General features: G+C 37.5%; 1 protein-coding gene across 1 annotated transcript in view; it reads right to left on the bottom strand.

Moving 5' to 3' along the window:
• Positions 1-1,789: 1,789 nt before the first annotated feature.
• Positions 1,790-23,522, bottom strand: part of LOC117918104 (pentatricopeptide repeat-containing protein At5g48730, chloroplastic-like) — a 36,815-nt gene continuing 15,082 nt past the window's right edge. Inside the window, exons 4-6 of the mRNA XM_034834629.1 lie at positions 10,916-11,473; positions 2,998-3,404; positions 1,790-2,634 (exon numbers count right to left, since the gene is read on the bottom strand). Of these exons, the coding sequence (XP_034690520.1) occupies positions 1,917-2,634; positions 2,998-3,404; positions 10,916-11,473 (1,683 nt within the window). The 3' untranslated portion in view covers positions 1,790-1,916. The remainder of the gene's footprint in view (positions 2,635-2,997; positions 3,405-10,915; positions 11,474-23,522) is intronic.

Genomic DNA, 23,522 nt, shown 5'->3' with positions numbered 1-23,522 from the left:
ATCAAATGACTCATTATTCCTTTTTATGATTTTCCTTTATCCATGTCTTTTGAGTTAATATATTGAATATTATAAGTCTTATTTCTTTCGTTGTGAATTTATTATCTTTTTTTTCCATGAATTTGTTATGTGATCACATCTTGGTGAATTTCTTCTTCTCTCTCATCGGCGACTTTGACTTTGAATTAATTAATTTTATTTTATTTGTTTAATCGTGAAGTTGTTCTTTTTTGTGTATATATTTTTGATCTCATGTATTGTATTTCATCTTCTTGTAGAACATATTCTATTCTATTTAATTTATGTAATCACTTCCTTTTTTATTCAATTTTTTTTCCTAACGTATTTAATGTTCTATTTAATTTATTGAACATTTCTTCTCTTTATGAAGTTTTATGTACTATATTATGTATTTTTATTTGTCATATATATATATATATATATATATGAGTTCGATTTTCTTTATTAGAAGAATGAAGCCTATTAAATAATTAAGTCCTTAAAATGAGTTCCAAGATAACTCTTGATCCTTTTTGGAGTTACAATAATCCTTCTAAGATAATTTAGAAGATTCTTAAAGTATTCATAACTCAAAACATTCAGGTCGTTTTGAGTTTTATGTTCCTTCTCTTTAAATTTTTTTATTAAATATCCTGTGTATTTTTCAATTTCTCTTATTTTATTTTGAATTTTGGCATAATTTATGTATATATAATTTATTAATTATTAATTTATATTTTTTAGGCTCCTAAAAATTTATAAAAATATTATTATCTCATGCATTTAGTATCCATATATATATATATATATATATATATATATATATATATAACAACTCACTCTAAACCCAACTCAGGGTTTTTAAATACGAAAATCTACCGCTCAGTTAAAAAATAAAAAAATAAAAACCTATTCCAATGTCACGGTGGGTCACTAATCACCCACTTTGAATCGTCATTTTCTTTTGCGCTTCTTGTATTACGAAATGGCCTGCTGCTGACAAGAAGCTTAGATGGATAGTGCTCGTCCTCAACATTCGTCTGCCAAACTTCCAAAGCTTCTTCACGCTAGGGTTCATTTACAAAGTCAGAATGGGGTATGGAATGCTAATCAATTTTGGAATGACTACCTTCATTTCATATGCCATGGCAGAAGGAGTTTCAACAATCGATTTCCATGTTGGGTCCAATAAACCCTAAGGACTTGCAGTTCCAGCAACTCCTCCATCCGCTTGCCTTTTAGATCTAACAAGTCTCCAGTTCAAGTAGCCAATGATGGTTTTGTTGGTTGCCTGGGTTTGCCCATCACCATGAGAGAACTGTGGAGTGGAATAGAAGTTCCAAACGCCCAGATTGGAACAACTAACAATTAACCATACTCTGTTGTCTCGACAAGGCTTTAGGGATGCCAAGATGGGACTTGACCAACTCCCAAGTCTTCTCGCCAGGAGCTTTAAAATCTAAACCTTTAGATAGAGAAGAATGTTGATAGAGGTTCCATTTGATTCCTTGTTATTAAGAATAGAAAAAAAAATTGATTTCAAAGAAAATCAAATATCAAAATACATGTATTTTAAAATTATTTAATTTTTATATAATTAAGGTAAATAAATTAAATGAATTGGAAAGAATATATAAAAATAATTTATTGGCTTTAAGTTAATTTTTTAATTTTTTTTTTCTTATACCTTTTCTCTCTATAAAAATAGTTAAAGCAACATTTTCAGCAGAAAATGGAGAAGAGAGAATATGATACCCAGACATCAAGCACCATACCTTGGCCAACCAAAGAATCACAAAACAGGATTTTTACTTGCTTATTGCATTTCATTTTACATTCTTATGGGTGACACAAGAATCACTAGCAAAAATTACTTAACAGTAAAGTTGAGGATTTTATATGACCGGTAGCAGTTCTCATCGAAAGTCAGGCTTCCCCATCTCTAACCGAGTCTCATCTGGCATTCTCATGAGACCCTGAAGCTCCTTGGCACAGCTTGTCATCCCACCAATTTTATAAGCTTTAATCATGGTTCTATATGTAATTTTATCAGGCTTACAACCCTTCTTCTTCATCATCTCAAGAACCCCTTTCATCTCTGCAAAGCAACCCAGCCTCCCATAAGCATCCACCAGGCAATTGAAAAACACAATATCAAGCATCACGTCTGAATTTTCGATAAAACGCAAAACACCCCCAATTTTTTCAGCTTTTCCAGCTCGTCCATAAGCCCTGACTAGTGAGCAAAGTGTGACACAGCTTGGCTTTATCCTCTCTGATCGCATCAGCCTAAACAAATATTCCATCTGTTTCAAATCCCCAGCTCTCCCAAATGCATCTATTACCACATTGTAGGTCACAATTGTCCATGAGAAATGGTATTTTTGCATGTATTCCATCACAGCACTCATTTTCTCATATTTCTCAGCCTTTCCATAGGAATCCAGGAGTATGTTGAAGGTCTTGATGTTGGGTTCTATTCCAGCACTCTGAAACTTCTCGTAACACTTTTCCATTGTTTCTATTTGCCCACTGCTGCCAAAGGCCCTGAGCGTGGAGTTCATGGTCCACACATCAGGTTCACATTTCCCTTCTCGAAGCATTTCCAAGAGTGTCGATTCCATCTCTGCAAACCTTTTGATCAATACAAAAGAGAGGTCATTTTCTCTGGATTATGACATCCAGTTGCCAAGAATATGAGAGAAAAGAGAATGGAATATTAACCAAACTGTTTTTGCATGAACCCTGATAGCAGAGGCACCTGAAGAGTTGGGAGGAGGAATGGTGATTGTGGATTTAGTGGTGACGGCTTTCATTTTAGAGAAGTAGAAAAAGAGAAGCTTAATGATATTTTCACTGTCGTCTCCTCTTACTGGCTTTTCTTCATGATGAGACAATGAAAATTAAAGCTCTAAAAGGTACTCTGTTCCATCATTTTCTAAGCAACCAAATGGATCATACAAAACTATAGAAAAGGCTAAGGCATTGAGAGGGTACCTTTTTGCTTTTCCATAGGCATCAATGAGGGTGTTGTATGTGACAGTGTTGGGCTTGATTCCCTGGTTAGCCATGTCAGAAAGCAGAACCGGCACTTTGTCAAAGGCAACCACCTGCAGGCATGATTTTATGAGGACCGAGTAAGTGTGGACATCAGGCTGACAATCCGGGGTGTTCTTCATCTTCTCGAGGAGAGAAAATGCTTTGTCAAACAGCCCACTCCTACTGTAGGCAGATAAAAGAGCAGTGTAGGCTTCATGGTTAACCACACAGCCTTCATCAATCATAGCGAGAAAGAGGGCATGGGCCTTTTCAGGTTGCTTACATTTTCCTAGCATTACAATTAGCTTGATGTATATACCAGAGTTGGGCCTGTACCAGAGCTGCTCACGTAATAGTTCAAACACCTGAAAGAAAGATGTCATTACCATGAGAGAATACTACTAAGTTAATTCTATCACTTTATAAGATTCAGATTGGAATATAAAAACAATACAGGGAAGCTTAATCAGTTATAAAAGCATAAAAACTATGTATATAAGATATAGATGGAAGAGCCTGAGTCCAGATTCCAGATATTATAGAAAATGATAAATATAATCAGACACCACAATCAAAGTGTATTAAAAGTGATGCATCATCTGTGTGTAGGACATGGGAGGGGATTGTATGGTCAAGGGAGACTAAGCAATGCTTGATTCTCTCGCCGTGTATGTGAATCCCTATGTCTTTATTAACCTAGATGATGCTAAATGTGGAACGGATGAATGACAAAAAGCCCCACTCCATCTGCACAAATTTTCAAATCTATCCAGTTCAAGATTGCCTATTGGGTGCTCATGCATATAAGGAAGAAAACTCATGGAGAAAACCATAAGGATGAGTTTCCCCATGAATCTTGGGGCAGTATGGAATTTATACATGTGTTTAGAAAAAGATTGATTCAAACAACAGTCATCCCTTCTTGCCTTCTCTTCCTCTCAAAGCTTAAAAGCTACCTGCCACTCTCCAAATCCAAGACCTCTAGGATCCAGGGCATAACTGTTAAGTCGCAAGTTAAACATAGCTTAAGATGAAAATGACCCAAAACAAACTGTTAATTACAAGTTAGTAAACAGAGAACTTGCATAGTGGAAATGTTTTGATTATCACCTTCAGCCATCACCTTGCTCCACTTACTGGAGAGCATTTCTTCTCCTAAGCAGCCGCAGTTGTTGTAACTTGTTTTAGTTATCCAGCCAACCTTTTCTCATTTCCTATTAATTTCTTTCATTCAAACAAAAATTATGTCAATCATTTCTCAAAATCAAGTATCTTCCAAGCTACAAAATACCCAACAACCAACACAACCAGTTACCACCTTTGAAAATGATAACCCCACTCTTTAAATCACCACAATAAAATTTGATGGTACTAACTTTGTGGAATGGTCCTAGCCTGCCAAATGGTTCCTTAGGAGTAGAGGAAAGATGGGCTATATATCTGGAGTTATTGCAGAACCGGAAGAAACAAATCCAAAATATGCTATGTGGGATGCTAAAAATTCAACTGTGATGTCTTGGTTGTTGAACTCAATGCTACTCGGGATTAGTAAGGGATTCCTACAACCAAGGAAATATGGGATTCAATGAATCAAAGCTATTCAAAGATCGATCTTGCTGATCAGATCCTTTAACTGAAAGTTCAGATTCATTGGACCAAACAAGGTACAATGACTATAATTCAAGATTACAAAACAAGGAGAAGTTTGGGGTTGGAACTTGGTTGGTATCAGACTATTGAAATGGAGTTTGCCGCAAATAGTGTAAAATTGAAGAATTTTTTGGAATCTGAGAGGATGCTTGAGTTCTTGGTTAGTCTTAATCCAGAGTTGGATCAAGTAATGGGTTAAGTGCTGTGCAAAGAACCTCTCCCACCATTAAAAGAAGTTCATGCCTACGTGAAAAAGGAAGAAAGCAAAAGGATTGTGATGCTTCCAAATTCAGGTATAGAGAATCCCATCATCACTACATCAAACGGTTCAACATTGGTAGCTTCCAATTCTATACTTGGGGTACCAAAAATTGAAGGAAGAAAGCCACTTGACAAGGATAGCCTATGGTGTGTTATTGTCACAAGTCTAGGCACACTAGAGATAGATGTTGGAAACTTCATGGAGAGCCCTAAAACAAGTCAAAAGGTGGAAAACCAACAACCCAAGGTAGATAGGCCCATCAAGCATCAGCCATAGACACCCCACAGGACATGTTCAGTTAAGAGGCTGCACCTATGAATGGGTTTAACAATGAGGAAATGGAAAAACTAAGGAATCTATTGAAGCAGCTTGAACCACAAGCTATTGCCCAAGACCTAAATAATTCTTCTTGTTCCTTTGTCTAGTCAGGCAACATCCAAGCCCTTGGTACATCTAATAATCCATACTCGAACACTTGGATCATAGATTCAGGTAACTTTGACCACACGACAAATAATTCAAAGTTATTTTCTACCTATTTTGTCTATTCTAATAGAGAAAAAATTAGAACTGTTGGCTCATTTTCTTCAATAGTTGGTTAAGGAACTATCTTTATATCTTCTAGCATGGGGTTAAACTCTATTGTGCATGAGCCAAAATTATCCTACCATGTATTGTCTATCAAAAAACTTACTAAGGATTTGAATTGTAATGTGTTTTTCACACCTTCTGACTGTGTTTTTCAGGACTACATAACAGAGAGGATAATCGGACATGCTGAGGAAAAAAAATGAACTTTACTACCTAAAACCACCAGTGAAGGATGGCAACTCAGTTTCCTAGGTGTTAGTGTCTTCTAGTACTCTTGGTAATAAAGAAAAAATTTAGATTTTCCATTTTTTTTGGAAAAATAAATGTTCATAAGTTTCATTATGAGGCGTGTGAACTTGCAAAGCACCATCATATATTTTTTCCAATTAGCAATTCAAAAAAAGTACTCCTTTGAATTTAATCCATTCTGATGTATGAGGTGCCTCTAATGTGTCAAATATTTCTTGTGCTCATTGGTTCGTTACATTTATTGATGATTGTACATGAACAACTTGGTTGTATCTCCTAAAAACAAAATCTAAGGTCAATTCTATATTTCCCATATTTCATAAAATGATAGACACTTAGTTTAACACAAAAATTCATACCCTAAGATCATATAATGGTTAAGAGTACTTCAATGAGAGTCTCATTAAGTATCTCAAGGATGAGGGAATCATCCATCATTGCTCTTGTGCTGACATCTATCAACAGAATGAGGTGGCTGAAAGAAAAAATAGGCATTGTTAGAAATGGCTCCCCAAAAAAATTTGGGTGTGTGTGGCCTTTGTTCATGTCCACAATCACTCACAAAGTAAACTTGATTCAAGAGTAGTTAAATGTTTGTCTGTAGGACATTCGTCAACTCAAAAAGGGTATAAGTTCTATCATCCTTCATCTAGAAAATTACTCACCTCAATGGATGTCACATTTTTTTAGCATCAAAGTTATTATATTAATACTCATCTTCAAGGGGACAATTCTATTGAAGATGGGATGTCATTGTTACATTTGAATCCCACCTTATCCTTACCTGATTTTGAGTCTCCTTCAGCCCCTGCCTATAGCCTCAACTCTACCTATGTTTAATCAGTCTCCTAATAGGTTACACTCTTAAGTCTTTTAATGAACTTGAACTGTTCTTCGGCAATCTGAAAATATGCAGATAATCGAGGAACTTGATATCTGCATGTATGCAAGGAAGAAAAAGTCAATTGTTCTTCACAGCATCCAAACCTATGGTGGGTGTGGAAAATGCAGTTACAGCCCCTATTTCTGATAATGTTCCTATTTTGTTTAAAGACCTTGATATTCCTATTGCTCTTAGGAAAGCCATGAGAAAGTGTACCCAACACCCTAGTTCTAATTTTGTATCATTTCACAGTTTGTCTCCTACACAGCTTTTTTTGTTTAATCTTACCACTATTGAGAGCCAAAAAATGTTCTAGAGCCTCTTGGGAATAAAAACTGGAGGGATGTCATGAATGAAGAAATGCATCCTTTAGGAAAGAATGGAACTTGGGAGATGGTAGAGCTTCCTAGAGGGAAACCCATTGTAGGTTGTAAGTGTGTTTATACCTATAGCCTAGAGAGATACAAAGCAAGACTCGTGGCTAAAGAGTATATAAAAACATTTGGAATTGGTTTTCAAGAAACCTTCGCACTTGTGGCCAAAATGAATACTATTTGGATCTTGTTGTCTTTAGCAACTAACTTAGATTGACCCTTGCAACAATTTGATGTGAAGAATGATTTCATCATGATGGTCTTGAGGAAAAGGTGTACACAGATAAACCACGGTTTTGAAACAATAATTTCTGAAAATAAAGTTGAGGAAAGCTCTCTATGGATTAAAGCAATCTCCAAGGGGTTGGTTTGAGAGGTTCACCAAGTCTACGTTAAAAAAGGGACATCACCAAAGCCAGACCACACTATGTTTATTAAGCATTCCACAAATAGGAAGGCAACTACTTTAATCATTTATGAGGATGGCATTATCCTTACTAGTAGTGATTTGCAAGAAATAGCTAATTTGAAGTCTTACTTACTCAACTGTTTGAAATTAAAGACCTAGGGAGGATAAATTGTTTTCTAGGCTTTGAAGTAGCTCAGGCAAAGGATGGGATTGTTATTTCTCAACACAAGCACATTAAGGATCTCTTAAAGGAAATCGGATTGTTGGGATACAAACCTGTTGAGACACCAATTGAGCAAAATCACAAACTTAGGGACTCTAAAGAAGAACTAATGGTTGATTGAAGTGCCTATCTATGACAAGTGGGGAAGTTGATTTACTTATCACACACAACACCTGACATTGTCTATGCAGTAAGTGTTGTGAGTCAGTTCATGTACAATCCTTTCAAATTCCACTTGGAAGCGGTATACTGCCTCATTCATTACTTAAAGGGAACATCTAGTATGGGAATTTTGTTCCAAAATGTAAAGGAAATCTCTTTAGAAGCTTATACATATGAAAATCAAGCTGGATCCATCGTGGATAGGAGATCTACCACAGGATATTGTATAGTTGTGGTAGAAACTTGGTTAGATGGAGAAGTAAAAAGCAATGGGTTGTAGAAACATCAAGTGTAGAGGCATAATTTCAAGCTATGATGCTAGGAATTTGTGAGTTATGATGGATCAAAATTGCCATGTCTAACTTGAAGATTAATGTCAAAAGTCCTATGAAATTATACTATGACAACAAAGTAACAATAAGTATTGCTCACAATCTTATCCAACATGACCACACCAAACATATGGAGATTGATATGCATTTTATCAAGGAAAAGCTTGATTCTAGGATTATTCGAACTCCTTATGTCACTTCTTCAAATCAGTATGTAGATGTGCTAACTAAACAACTAGTAGGCTCTTCATTTCATCAAATCCCGGGCAAGCTTAGAATGCAGAATATGCTAGCACCAACTTAAGGGAGTGTGTTAACAAATTTGAAAAAAAATCAAAGAAGATCTGGAATAGACTAATTAATTCTAAGATCTCCTAAAGTTTTGGAATAAAATTTGTACCGTTTTTAAGAGTGTACGGTTATTGCCTATTATGTATCGAATCAAGAAATCATTGCATTATTTTTCCCTTTTCTAAAAGCATAAGTCAACCTAGGTCCCTGTATAAAACTATAACTTGTAATCCTATCAAAGCAAGAAAATACAGATTCAATTTCTTTGAATCAATTTCAGGCTACAATTAAAAAATCCATTGAAGTGGAATTCCTTGAAAACCTCCAACACTTCACCTCACACTAGGGCAACAAAATTACCAAAAAGCCATTGATAAACCATCAAATTCAAGCGCATGGCTCCCTCAACCATCACCTCCTCCTCCCCAAATGAAGACTCAAGCCCTTCTCTATCGGTCTATCCTTAGAGTTGTTCGATATCATGTCTCCTATTATGAGGATTCTCAATCATAGATTGGAAAGAAAAAAAAAAAAAAGAAGGTAAAAATCCAACCCTTCTCTTTCTCCCTCTTTCTCCCTACCTTTTTTTTTTGATAGGTAAATTAGGATAATTTATTAAAGGTTCTTGCAAAATGGTGCAACAAAGTACACACAAAGTATACAATTAAGGCCAAAGGCAAGCAAGAGAAAGAACTCTCTCTCCTTACTTTCTCGTATTTTCTCATCTAATTTCTTCTTCTCTTCCCATCTAATTTCTCTTTTTTTCTAATAAGGAAATGCTTTAATTGTCCTACATCAATTTGGTATCAAAGCTAAGTTGATCCTTAAAAAAAATTCAAAATCCACCATCACAAAAAGTAAAAATCAGCTGATCTGACTCCCTACAAGCGTCAACTACAAGACCTAAAAAGAATGGATCAGCTGTAGACTTTTTTATTGAATTTAGTTAATATTTTAGTATTTGGAAAAGTTAATAATTTGTGAGCCCCTCTTAAGACATGATTAGTGAACTACTTTGAAACTCTTCATTCTTCTATGTGAAACCTTTAATAGTCTTTTTTCTTCCCTCCTTTACCTTGAAAAATAAAGAGTCTTTATTAAATTTTGATTTCCCACCACATGTTGGTAGCTTTCATTTATTTGCTTAAGTGTAATCTAAGAAGTATACTAGTATATTTCAAAAAATAGAATAAAAGGTTCATACACCAATCCTATAACTTTATTATTATTATTATTATTTAAATTTTTTTATGACACTTTCCTTATTTATGGACCTTAGTGAATCTTCCAATTTGGGATCCAACATGTCTCAACAGAATTCTATAAACCAACTCTTTAATGAGCTTAAAGCCAAATTTTGCTTTGAATTGGATGAATTTCATTTTGTGATGGCTGCACAATTCCCCTAATGACCTCACGCCTAATTGAAGGACACAGGTTTGAGTCACTTAGCTCCTCCCCCTTGCACAAAAAAGGGGAGATTCTGGTGTTTGAATGCCTACTAGTCACCAATCCCTTTAGGAAGTTCCAGATCATTCAAGGCCTCTTATCCACACCTACTAATGCACAACTGGAAACCTTAAAGCACCTATAAAAGGAAGTAAGTTCCAAAATAAGACATTAAATAATGATCTTGATGATGAACTAACTGTGACATCCACCAATAAGAAAAAATGAACACAAAACCTATTTTAATTGCACATTTTTCCTCTCTCTAGTAAGAACATGTTCATAGCCTAGTGAAGAGGAAAATTGTGATTCTCCTTTGCTCTTCTGATTCATCAAGAAGATTTATCTGAGCCCATTAACTCAATTTGAAAAAACACAATAAATTAAGCTGCTAGCAATCCAATTTCAAACACACAAAAAATGAAATCCAAGTCTATCTTCTATAATCCAATAAGCTCCAAATTATTTTCAAACAAATCCCAAATTATTCAAGGAAATTCCCTAACCATTCAAAATAATAATAATAATAATAATAATAATAATAATAAAATAAAATAAAATAAAAAGAAAATAAAAAAGAGAGAAGAGAAAAGAAAATTTTCCCTTCTTTTCTTGGCACACCTTGCCCTTCTTCCTTTAGTTCGTCCAAGATTTTTACTAAATGCTCCCAGTATTTTTCCAGACTTCTGGAATCCAAATTACTCCAATGGCCAACATAATTTCAACTCTGAAATTGGTGACAGTGGCCTCTAGAAGCCATCAAGTAGTTTAAGTATTATTCTCAACACAATGGCTTCACTGGTTACAGAGGAGGAAAAAAAACAAATTTCAGGTAATCAACGCAAAACATAAACCTTCCGTTTGGTTGCTGAAAAAATAAAAGAAAAAAGACACAGGATAAATCGTGCCCCACTTAGCCAATTAGTAACATTAAGCGACACCTTTTTCTTTTGAAAATGTTTCGCTTTCAGCAGCGACCAAATGCAAAAATTGGAACTGACCTTGAGAGCAGACTCCCAACGCAAAGCCGTGATGCGCTCATGAAGAGCTTCGAGGACCGTCCTCGGAAGCAGCTTCTTGGAATTATTGGGACCTCTCTTCTTCTCAATCACAGCCTTCGTTGCCTCTCTCCGTAGAATCACTGATATCGCCTTCTTCGACGCTATCTTCAGAGCCACCTCTTCTCTCCTCTCTCGTTCTTCTCTCTCCTTCCCTTTACGACGCCGGTTCTCCGATTTCTCCCTGCAGACGTTGTCTCCGTAGGAGAAGGAGAAGAAGAAGGCTTTGAACGGACAGTTTCGGGCGCTGACGCCGGTCGCCGGTTGAATGCCGGTGGCAACGGAGGTGAAGGGCTCGAGAGCGAGGTCATGGATACTGAATTTTGCCGAAGGGCCAACTCGAAGTGCAGAAGATATCTGTTTTCGTATGGGCTGAGAGTTGGGTGGACCAGACCATTGCACGATTGGGCCAAACGGGCTGTAAGGATCTTCTGACTGGGCTTTATTTATTATTGTATTTTGTTTTTCCTTTTTGCATGTTATACAACTACTTTTCCACACCTACGTGACATATTAAGAATTGGAAACAACATTTCATATGGGAACTTGGAGCAAAAAGTTAAAAACCCCCTTAAACTTCAATGACTTCAGAACCACACTCATTCAACTGGAAAAACAACTAGAGTATCCAAGGCATCAAATTTCCTATCTACATATCCAAAACTAGAGTATTTGTCAATAAAATTATCAAATACCCATACTTTCCATATATATATACACAAAAGGTTCATATATGTGAGTATGCACTAACTCCAAACATTCCTTGGTTCCAAATCCTTTAAAAATAAAGAGGCCTCTTGGTCATTTTACCATCTATATAGGATTTGTAAATTGAAAGATCTTCTGGAATAAGAAGGTTTAGACTTAATTAGTCTTTGGATCCTATTTAGATTAATATAAACTAGGCATTAGAAGTCAAATGTTTGATTAGTGCTAGATTATTTCTTTTAGTGAGATCTAACAATTTTCATTACTTAACAAAGTGATAATGGAGTCTCACACAAAAAAGCTAATACCTCCCACTAACTTGCACAACTAATCTTGCAATTGAAGCTAAGGTAAGTACAATCCCATCATGTGACCTTCTCACTTGTTGAAAACCTTGTAAAAAAACTACAAATAGTGGGCCTGAAATCTATCCACCACAATTAGTGAAATCCACCACCATGTATTCAACAACAAGAACATGATGTGTACTTGCTTATCCTTAGGCACTCTAAGCATTCCTTTTCTAACGTCCTAAAAGGTCACAAAGGAATCAATGCCCATGAGTTTGTTCTTTAATTCATTTTCTTGAACTTTCTTTATTTGGTGTTGTTTCTTTTCTTCTTGGTAGAAGAGCTTGAAGAACCTTGACTTCCATATGAACACCCTTTTACTATTTGAGAATCTTTTTACCTATCCCAAAGGAATCTTGTAAGATCTCTAAGATAACTTGAATCCTGGTGTTCATAATAGTCTTAAGTGCAACTTGTCTAGTTGACTTGCCCTTATCACCAATTAATCCCTGCAACTTTAAAGAGAATATCATAGACTATGGCAAAAGACATGTGTTGCTTTTGCAACACATTATCTAAAGACCCAAGTATGAGAGACTTAGTCTTTTGATTCGTCTTATGCCACCTTTAATATGCTTCTCTTACTTTATGATATGTTTATTCAAAGGAAATAACAAACTCTACCAAAATTAGCTTCTATGCAATTAATACTATATCCAGATTATTTTCAGCATATAATTAGATCCAATTTAAACAAAAGATAATTGGTGACAGGTTAAAGACATGATATCTGTAACAAAAATAATAATTCCATGCATTAATAAAAAGAAACTGAGCATTCAAGGCAAGTAGGTAATTATTAATCTAGCAAAAATGTAGTGTTGTCAAACTACATATATCCATGCAAGGTATCCTAGTACACAAGAATTAAGCCTACTTTAGGTAGGTCATGACTCTTATTACTAGGTAGAGACCCTCTCTAATTAATCAACCTGCCTTAAACCTCCAAAGGTTATCCTAAGGCATTGATCAACATACCTTTATGTTTAGCCCTTAGCCCCTGCAAGTGGGACCACTTTAGGTGATTCTACCACTTCATTTCTAAGTTAAGTTTGTAACCAAGATCCTTGACATCAATGTTACCAAGTGAAGAGTCCCATATTTAGGATTGGTCACTCCCACTACAAACATATATAGTCTTGTTGTAGACTCTCCATTTTGTCCCTTTAACACATGTCTTTAAGTTCACTTCCAGTGTTCCATAGTAGTTATTTGATGGCCCATTACTACTCGTGTAACTTACCTTTTCTGAGCCACCTTAGAGACTTTGGTTGAGGGGTTTATCCGGTTCCACATTATGACCTTGGTTGCCCTTCAAGTTTAGATTAGGCTTCACTTAGGTGCACTTTAAGTTAGACTTAGTTAGGTGCACCTAGTCTCACCCTAAGCCTGTATAGGTATACTTGACCCATTAGGCACCACCTTAGGTCCATTTAGACACCTTAGCCTTGTCTAGTTCCACTTAGGCACATTTAGACACCTTAGGCCCATCTAGGTTCACTTAGGCCCACTCAGGCCCATTTAGATACTTTGGCCCGTCTAGGTTCATTTAGGCCCACTTAAGCACACTTGGCCCACTAGACATTTTTAGCGTGACTTGTATGGTTGCATGGATCATTTATCTCATTTACTTATTTATTTATTTTTATTATTATCAATCACTTTTATTTAATCATTTATTATATTTTTATTTGTTTATTTATTTTTCATTTTTATCAATCACTTTTATTTATTGAGTTATTTGTTATTTGTTATTTATTCATTTATTTATTATCTTGTTGTTTATTCGTTTATTTATTATTATTATTTTATCATTCTATAATTTATTTATCTATTTATTTTATTTTATTATTTTATTATTTTATTATTCATTTATTTTATTTGATAATTTGATGTTTTTATGGGAAAATATCCCAATCGGAGGAAAAAGAATTTTGAAATTGGTAAGAATTTGAAAAGGAAAGGAACTCTTCAAAAATGGGACTTTTTACATGATATGCATGGATTCACTTTTGAAATTTTTAAAAAAGAGTTTTTCTGGTGGATGAGATAGAATTTGGCAAAGAGGAGGAGTCCTTAGTTGGGATAGTTGCCAATGGTTATAAAAAAACATAGGCTAGTGATTTTGAAGGAGGCTGAGATTGTCTTCATAGGGTGAGAAGAAGGCTTGGGGCAAGAGGGAAATGACAGGAAAAAACTAAGGGTGGAGCACCTCCACAACATTTAAGACTTGAAGACGGGCACATCTTGCACAAGGTAGAGACTCCCAGGTATGAGCACTGTGGATTTCCTATTCATCTTTCTTATTATATCACTCTTCATGCATTTATCCGGTGGTTTCTGGCTTTCATTTGTTACTTGGGTATATTATTGCTTTATTTTCTTTGTCATCTTCTCTTCGCATTCACTCAAAAATAAATCTGGTTATGGTTCGAGTTATGCCACCAACCATGAAGCACATTGATTTCAACATGAAATGGGTTCCCACATATTGAGTCTTTTGTTTGCTTGTTTGTCATCTTGAACGTACTTTGTTTAGGGTCACTCATCTCTGTATTTGGTATCTCAAGTTCCCACATATTGAGTCTTTTGTTAGCTTGTTTGTCATCTTGAACGTACTTTGTTTGGGGTCGCTCATCTCTGTATTTGGTATCTCAACCCTTTTATTTGTTTCTAGGTTACATCTTTGGGGTTTTCTCTGAATGTCTCGTTTATGCTTTGGTATGCCTAAGGAAAGAGGCCGCATGTTTCAATTTATTGCTAAAGATTTGTAAGTCTAGGAGAATTATTTGTATCCTGCAAGGGAGCTGCTACGTATTTGCAGTTTTATTTAAAGCCTAATGATGCAAACTAACCAATGGGTCATCAAGATGTGGGATGTAAGCATATGTTCTAAGTAGTATGCTTGAAGGATCATGAGATGTCTATATGTTCTGCATGTTCACAGTCTAAGTAATCAGTTGGAGTCTACCTATATTCCCCTAACAAGAGCTAGTCTCTAATCACAATGCTAGTGAAGTAATCCATTGAATACCTTTCAGAAATCTGCTCCCAATGGTTGATTTCAAAGAAAACTTGATGATGAGGAAGACCCTATGTTTCATCCAACATAAATCAATTTAGAAATGTCTTTATAACAACCAGAAATTGATTTTGAAACCGAAGCAGTCGTGAGTGGCTTTCTCGAAACGTCGTTCCTAATTCCCGAAAGCATTTCAGATCAGTGTGAGACTTCAGGATGGAAATTAAAGAACTTCCCATGATTGCCAGATTTGGTACTTTTTTTTGAATAGAATGGTGTCTCGTGAGTTTTGGTAACATGGCTTTATGATGCATTTCTCATCAACAAATCCTCAGGTTCTATTGAACGAAGTTCAAAGAAATCTCGAGTTCTTAAAGCTTGGTGGGACAACATTGATTCAGAAAACTTCACAAATCGTTACAGGAATAAGGGAGATTGAATTTAGTTTCATGCCCTGTCTAACCGGTTCTATCGAATGCTTGAGCACTACAAACCTGTGAGAGAATAATTCATTAAGTAGCCTCAATTTAATCCAAGAATTCATGAAGGTTATTTTCCAATGATAGTCTTCTGAATCACCTTGGCTCACAACATGACCCCTTGCCCAATGAACAGAATGCTAACAGCCTCTGTTACTATTTCTAAACTGGTCCTTTATGTGAAATGACCAACCTAGATTTGAGACTTATTATCGGATTGATTTGGTCATGAAAGACGAAGTGCTGCACTCACTAGATTGGTTGATTTGCACTAGTTTCGGAGCGTTCGTATAAGCTTTAAAGGGCCCATGAAATGGTATGTTGTGGATGGAGACTTGGAGTCAGTTCTTCATGCATGAAACAATGACAGTAGTATAATGCACCAGTGGATCGAATATCAAAACTTGTTCTTGTGTTATGCTGTGGACCCTCACCCGATCCACTGATCGGCGCGACTCACTATTTTAAAGGTGAAAGGGAAAGATGGTTTTCGAGTTTTGAAAAATTTGTCCCAGTGAGGAATGGTTTTGTTTGGAGTCACCACTTACTTTTTATTTTTATTTTTAAATGGGGAAAATTTAAGTAAGAACAAAAACCCCAACATGGCTCCAGTTAAGAAAAAGTGGTCTGCAAAAACTATATTTTGGGTCCGGGGATCAGGTTACCTATCGGGAAGGTACCTCATGCGAGGTAGCACCCCTCTAGGCCCAGAACTCGGTCTCTACTAATGAACTGGGTATATGGGAGCATATGGATCAAAGATCAAATAAACCTATACCTGAGGTCCCCAGCCAAGTGCTGTATAAGAGGTCAGTTAATAAGCTCAAATGCACAGCAAATATACATAGCAATCATACACCAAGCATTCAAGTGAATTTCATTATCCAAAGCCGAAGTGCATACTTGTGGTCCCCAGCCATGCACTGCAAGGAAAAGGTGAGGCAAGTAATTGATTACTACCCAAAAGTGCCATTTTACACCTTTAAGTCATTATGTTTTAAGCACTTTTGTGTAGTAATTCTTCACCTTTATTCTAATTGGTATGTTAAGGACCTAGCAATGACCTCTAATCATATTTGTGGCTAGTTTTAGTGTTTTGACATCTTTTTGGATCATTAAGACAAGCTAACCAAAGAAGAAAAGCAAAGAAAAGCAAAGAGAAGCAAGGAGGAAATCTGAGGACAGCAGCTGCAGTGTTCTTTGGCACTTTTGGAGCACTTCCCGAAGTCCATTTTCTACATGCTATATACCGTTTCAAAGCTCAAGAAGTCAAGAATCCAACGCTTCAAACCGTGTACGATTTGGAGCTGAAACAAGGAAGTTATGACCTTCGGAAGAAAACTGCTCCAGGTGTGCGAAAATTTCGCACACCCCATGCGTGGTGCGAAATCTCCTCTGTTTTTGCCGACTCCACTTTAGATATTTTCTTAAGTTTCTTTTGATGTAATTTCCTTTATTCTCCTTGTATCAAGCCAATGAAAAGCTTTGCTTTTGTAAAAACTATATAAGGGGTGGAAATCACCTCTTGAAGACATGTAACCCGAGTGTTAAGCTTAACACTTAGCAATATACAGAGCACTCTTATTTTCTATTTTCTCGTTACTATTTCTCTTTCTTGGAAGCCAAACAACCTCTGAGGATGTTTTCTCAGAGGATGAGAGGCTAAACTCTTGGTTTCTTGGAGTGAAGGAAGCTAGGTGAAAAGTCCAGATGAAAAGGTGGAAAATGCTCGTGCATTAAATTCAGGTAGTTGAAGTTCATAAATGGCTTTTTAATCCAAATTTTTGCTTTAAATCCCTTAGAATCACTTTGAATGGCCAATACATGGTAAGCTTCAGGTCTTTATGGATGCTTATTGCTAGATCCATATTAGTCCATTAGTTATCATGTACGAGCCATTGGAAAGTGGTTCAAGGTGAAGACCTATATAGTGTCTAAAGCCATTAATGGACCTTGACTACCATTTCTATTGATATTTATGGATTAAATCTTCATTGTTAAACCTATACCGGTTCGGGAAATAACTATAGGTTAAATCCCCAATGCGAGGAGAAAAATCCGGAATTTTCCACTTTGCATTCTAAACTTGATCCTAGCAATCCTTAGCTCCGAGAAACTTTCTTTCTTCCATTTTTAATTAGTTTATGTTAATTTAGTTTCAAATACTTTCAAAACAAATTTTATTTTCTTTTTAAGCTTTAAGTTTTTGATAAAGGAAATCATTAAATTTAATTTCTAATCATGAGTATATCACTGGTAGAATGAAAACCCATCCCAGAGTTCGACCCTAGAGCCACTACACTATAGTAGCTTTGCTACACTAGTATGAGTTCATAGGTTTTATAAATGTTTTTGATTAAATGACCCGACTGGATCAATTCACGTGAATCAAAATGGCGTCGTTGCCGGGGATGGTGCCACAATACAGTGAAACAACCTTTTAGAGGCTACTTGTGATTTTCATCACAAGTTTGGTGAATTCCTTTTTCACTAACTTTATTTCCTTTCTTTTAGAATTTCTTTTGTTTTCTTTCTAACCTTAACTTTCTTCTAGTTTTCTTTTGTTTTTGTTGTTTTTGTTTTGTTTTCAGGTAAGTAGAGATTTGTGCATGCCCTATTGGATTCGGGACCAAGAGGGAAGATTAGTAAGGATTGAGAATCCTCAAGACATAGAGTTGAATATCTGTGTAAACATCATGGACCCTCCACAAGAGGATCAGAATTCTCAACAAGGTCAAGGGGGGGGGGGGGGGGGGGGGTAATCCAAATGCATATCTATCCATGAGGGATAGAATGCACCCACCAAGGATGAGTGCACCCTCATGCATAATACCTCCTCTTGAGCAGCTGATTATAAGGCCCCATATTGTGCCCCTTCTACCAAATTTCCATGGAATGGAGAGTGAGAATCCATATGCCCACATCAAGGAGTTTGAGGAGGTGTGCAATACCTTTAGAGAGGGAGGAGCTTCAATAGACTTGATGAGACTCAAGCTATTCCCTTTCACTTTGAAGGACAAGGCAAAAATATGGCTTAATTATTTAAGGCCAAGGAGCATAAGGAATTGGGTTGATCTTCAAGCCGAGTTTTTGAAGAAATTTTTCCCCACCCATAGAACCAATGGGTTGAAGAGGCAAATCTCAAACTTTTCTGCAAAAGAAAATGAGAAATTCCATGAATGTTGGGAAAGGTATATGGAGGCCATTAATGCTTGTCCTCATCATGGCTTTGATACATGGCTCTTGGTGAGCTATTTCTATGATGGAATGTCTTCCTCCATGAAGCAAATTCTTGAAACCATGTGTGGGGGAGATTTTATGAGTAAGAATCCGGAAGAAGCCATGGATTTTTTAAGTTATGTATCTGAGGTAACAAGAGGATGGGATGAGCCCAACTCAAAGGAATTGGGAAGGATGAAAGCTCCTGTAAATCCAAAGGGTGGATTGTACATGTTAAGTGAAGACATGGACATGAAAGCTAAGGTGGCAACAATAGCAAGGAGGTTGGAAGAACTTGAGTTGAAAAAGATGCATGAAGTTCAAGCCATTTCCGAGACTCAAGCCCATGCCATGCCATGCACCATTTGCCAATCATGTGACCATGTGGTAGATGAGTGCCCAACCATGCCAGCTGTGAGGGAGATGTTAGGTGATCAAGCCAATGTTGTGGGGCAATTTAGGCCTAACAACAATGCACCTTATGGAAACACCTATAATTCAAGCTGGAGAAACCATCCAAATTTTTCTTGGAGACCAAGACCACCTCCATACCAACCACAAGCCCAAACTCAAGCACCTCAACAAACCTCTTTAGTGGAGCAAGCCATGGCAAACCTAAGCAAAGTCATGAGTGACTTTGTGGGTGAACAAAGGGCAATCAACTCCCAATTGCATCAAAAGATTGAGAATGTTGAGAGTTCTCTAAATAAGAGAATGGATGGGATGCAAAATGATCTATATCAGAAGATAGATAACATTCAATACTCCATCTCTAGGCTTACCAACCTCAACACAGTGAATGAGAAAGGAAAGTTCCCCTCTCAACCAAGCCAAAATCCAAAGGGTGTTCATGAAGTTGAAACCCAAGAGGGGGATTCTTCAAAGTTGAGGGAGATCAAAGCCGTGATCACATTGAGGAGTGGAAAGGAGGTTGATCAACCTTTGCCTAAGGTGAGGCAAGATGAAGAACCTTTGTCAAAGAAGACCTTGGTTAAAGAGAGCAATAACCAAGAAGAGAAGAGTGGGAAGAAAAGTGCATCCAAATCAAGCTTTGAAGAAGAGCCAAGGATAGTGATTAAAGAGGATATGATGAAGAAACATATGCCTCCCCTTTTTCCTCAAGCTTTACATGGAAAGAAGGAAATCAAGAATTCACCAGAAATTCTTGAAGTTTTGAGACAAGTGAAGGTGAATATACCCTTACTTGATATGATCAAGCAAGTCCCCACATATGCAAAGTTTCTGAAGGACTTGTGTACGGTCAAGAGAGGGTTACATGTGACAAAGAATGCATTTCTCACTGAGCAAGTAAGTGCTATCATTCAGAGTAAGTCTCCAGTCAAGTATAAAGATCCGGGTTGCCCCACCATTGCAGTCAACATTGGAGGGACACTGGTGGAGAAAGCTTTACTAGACTTGGGGGCAAGTGTGAATTTGCTCCCATACTCTGTGTACAAGCAACTGGGACTTGGAGGATTGAAGCCCACAGCCATCACTCTCTCCTTAGCTGATAGATCTGTCAAAATCCCAAGGGGGGTGATAGAGGATGTTTTAGTGCAAGTGGACAAATTCTACTATCCCGTGGATTTTGTTGTGCTTGATACCGATCCCACTGTTATGGAAGCCAATTACGTGCCAATCATCCTTGGGAGACCTTTTCTGGCTACCTCCAATGCCGTCATCAATTGTAGAAATGGGGTGATGCAGCTCACATTTGGAAACATGACTTTGGAGTTAAACATATTCCATCTTTGCAAGAGGCATCTTCACCCAGAAGAGGATGAAGGATTGGAAGAGGTGTGCCTGATCAACACCTTGGTTGAAGAGCATTGTGATAAGAGCTTAGAAGAGAGCTTGAATGAAATCCTTGAAGTGCTTGAAGAAGGGTTACCTGAACCCTCTGATGTGCTAGCTACCATGTCTCCATGGAGGAGACGGGAAGAGATCTTACCACTGTTCAATAAGGAGGACTCACAAGGAGCAGCTATGGAGGATCCTCCAAAGCTTGTTTTGAAGCCACTTCCTGTTAATTTGAAGTATGCATATTTAGAGGAAGATGAGAAATGTCCAGTGGTGGTCTCTTCAAATCTCACAAGTGATCAAGAGGATAGTCTTTTAGGAGTCCTCAGAAAATGCAAGAAAGCCATTGGATGGCAAATTTCTGATCTGAAGGGGATTAGTCCTCTGGTGTGCACCCACCATATTTACATGGAGGAAGATGCAAAACCAGTGAGACAGCCCCAGAGGAGGTTGAATCCTCACATGCAAGAGGTGGTGAGGGGTGAAGTTCTGAAGCTACTACAGGCAGGGATCATATATCCCATTTCTGATAGCTTGTGGGTGAGCCCCACCCAAGTAGTACCAAAGAAGTCTGGTATCACTGTGATCCAGAATGAGAAAGGGGAGGAAGTCTCTACACGTCTTACCTCAGGATAGAGGGTGTGTATAGACTACAGGAGGTTAAATTCAGTGACTAAGAAGGACCATTTCCCATTGCCTTTCATGGACCAAGTCCTTGAGAGAGTCTCAGGACATCCTTTCTATTGTTTTCTAGATGGGTACTCGGGGTACTTCCAAATAGAGATTGATTTGGAAGATCAAGAAAAGACAACCTTCACATGCCCCTTTGGTACTTTTGTGTATAGGAGAATGCCCTTTGGTTTATGTAATGCTCCTGCAACTTTCCAAAGATGTATGCTAAGCATCTTCAGTGATATGGTAGAACGCATCATGGAAGTCTTCATGGATGACATCACTGTTTATGGAAGTTCTTTTGAGGAGTGTTTGTTACACTTAGAAGCAATTCTCCATAGATGTATTGAGAAAGACCTAGTGCTAAATTAGGAGAAGTGCCATTTTATGGTACAACAAGGCATTGTCTTAGGACATGTAATCTCCAAAAATGGCATTGAGGTAGATAAGGCAAAGGTGGAGCTAATTGTTAAGTTGCCACCTCCCACAAATGTTAAAGGAATTAGGCAATTCCTAGGACATGCCGGGTTCTATAGGAGGTTCATTAAGGATTTCTCAAAAATCTCAAAGCCTCTTTGTGAACTTTTGGTAAAGGATGCCAAGTTTGTGTGGGATGAGAAGTGTCAGAAGAGTTTTGAGGAACTTAAGCAATTCCTCACAACCGCACCAATAGTGAGAGCCCCAAATTGGAAATTACCTTTTGAGGTAATGTGTGATGCAAGTGATCTTGCTATGGGGGCTGTTTTAGGGCAAAGAGAGGATGGAAAGCCCTATGTGATTTATTACGCGAGCAAGACTTTGAACAAGGCTCAAAGGAACTACACAACTACTGAGAAGGAGTTGTTGGCAGTAGTTTTTGCCTTGGATAAGTTTCGTGCCTATTTGGTAGGGTCCTCTATAGTGGTGTTCACTGACCATTCCGCTTTGAAGTACTTGCTAACCAAGCAAGATGCCAAGGCAAGATTGATAAGATGGATCCTTTTGCTCTAAGAATTCAATCTCCAAATCCGGGATAAAAAGGGAGTAGAAAATGTGGTAGCTGACCACTTGTCAAGACTTGTGATAGCACATGACTCACATGGTCTGCCTATCAATGATGACTTCCCTGAGGAGTCTCTCATGTCAATAGATGTAGCCCCATGGTATTCTCACATTGCGAATTACTTGGTTACTGGGGAAGTTCCAAGCGAATGGAGTGCCCAAGATAAGAGGCATTTCTTTTCTAAGATCCATACTTACTATTGGGATGAGCCTTTTCTCTTCAAATATTGTGCGGATCAAATCATAAGGAAATGTGTTCCTGAACAAGAGCAATTGGGAATTCTTTCCCATTGCCATGATAGTGCATGTGGAGGTCACTTTGCCTCCCAAAAGACAGCCATGAAAGTGATCCAATCAGGGTTTTGGTGGCCCTCTCTTTTCAAGGATGCCCACTCTATGTGCAAGGGATGTGATCGGTGTCAAAGGCTTGGTAAGCTTACAAGCCGAAATATGATGCCCTTGAATCCCATCTTGATAGTGGATGTCTTTGATGTTTGGGGGATAGATTTCATGGGACCATTTCCAATGTCATTTGGACATTCCTACATTTTGGTGGGAGTGGATTATGTCTCTAAGTGGGTGGAAGCAATCCCATGTAGGAGCAATGATCACAAGGTGGTTCTTAAATTCCTCAAGGACAACATCTTTGCAAGATTTGGAGTGCCTAAGGCCATTATAAGTGATGGAGGAACCCACTTTTGCAATAAACCTTTTGAGGCTCTTCTAGCCAAATATGGGGTTAAGCACAAGGTAGCTACACCCTATCACCCTCAAACGAGTGGCCAAGTTGAGTTAGCCAACCGGGAGATCAAGAATATATTGATGAAGGTGGTGAATGTTAATAGGAAGGATTGGTCTATTAAGCTCCTAGATTCCTTATGGGTGTATAGGACCGCTTACAAGACCATCCTTGGAATGTCTCCTTATCGCCTTGTTTTTGGCAAAGCGTGCCATCTTCCAGTGGAGATTGAATATAAAGCATGGTGGGCAATCAAGAAGCTCAACATGGATTTGACAAGAGCCGGGTTGAAAAGATGTTTGGATTTGAATGAATTGGAGGAAATGAGGAATGATGCTTACCTCAATTCAAAAATTGCAAAAGAGAGGTTGAAGAAATGGCATGATCAATTGGTAAATCAAAAGAATTTTGCCAAGGGGCAAAGAGTCTTGCTTTATGACTCTAAGCTTCATCTTTTTCCGGGAAAATTGAAATCAAGATGGACGGGTCCTTTCATAATTCATGAAGTGCAACCAAATGG

This window comes from Vitis riparia, chromosome 7, assembly GCF_004353265.1.
Source record: "Vitis riparia cultivar Riparia Gloire de Montpellier isolate 1030 chromosome 7, EGFV_Vit.rip_1.0, whole genome shotgun sequence".
Classification (NCBI taxonomy): Eukaryota; Viridiplantae; Streptophyta; class Magnoliopsida; order Vitales; family Vitaceae; genus Vitis; species Vitis riparia.
Note: the sequence above shows the minus strand (reverse complement) of the source record. Positions and strands in the feature narration are given on the sequence as shown.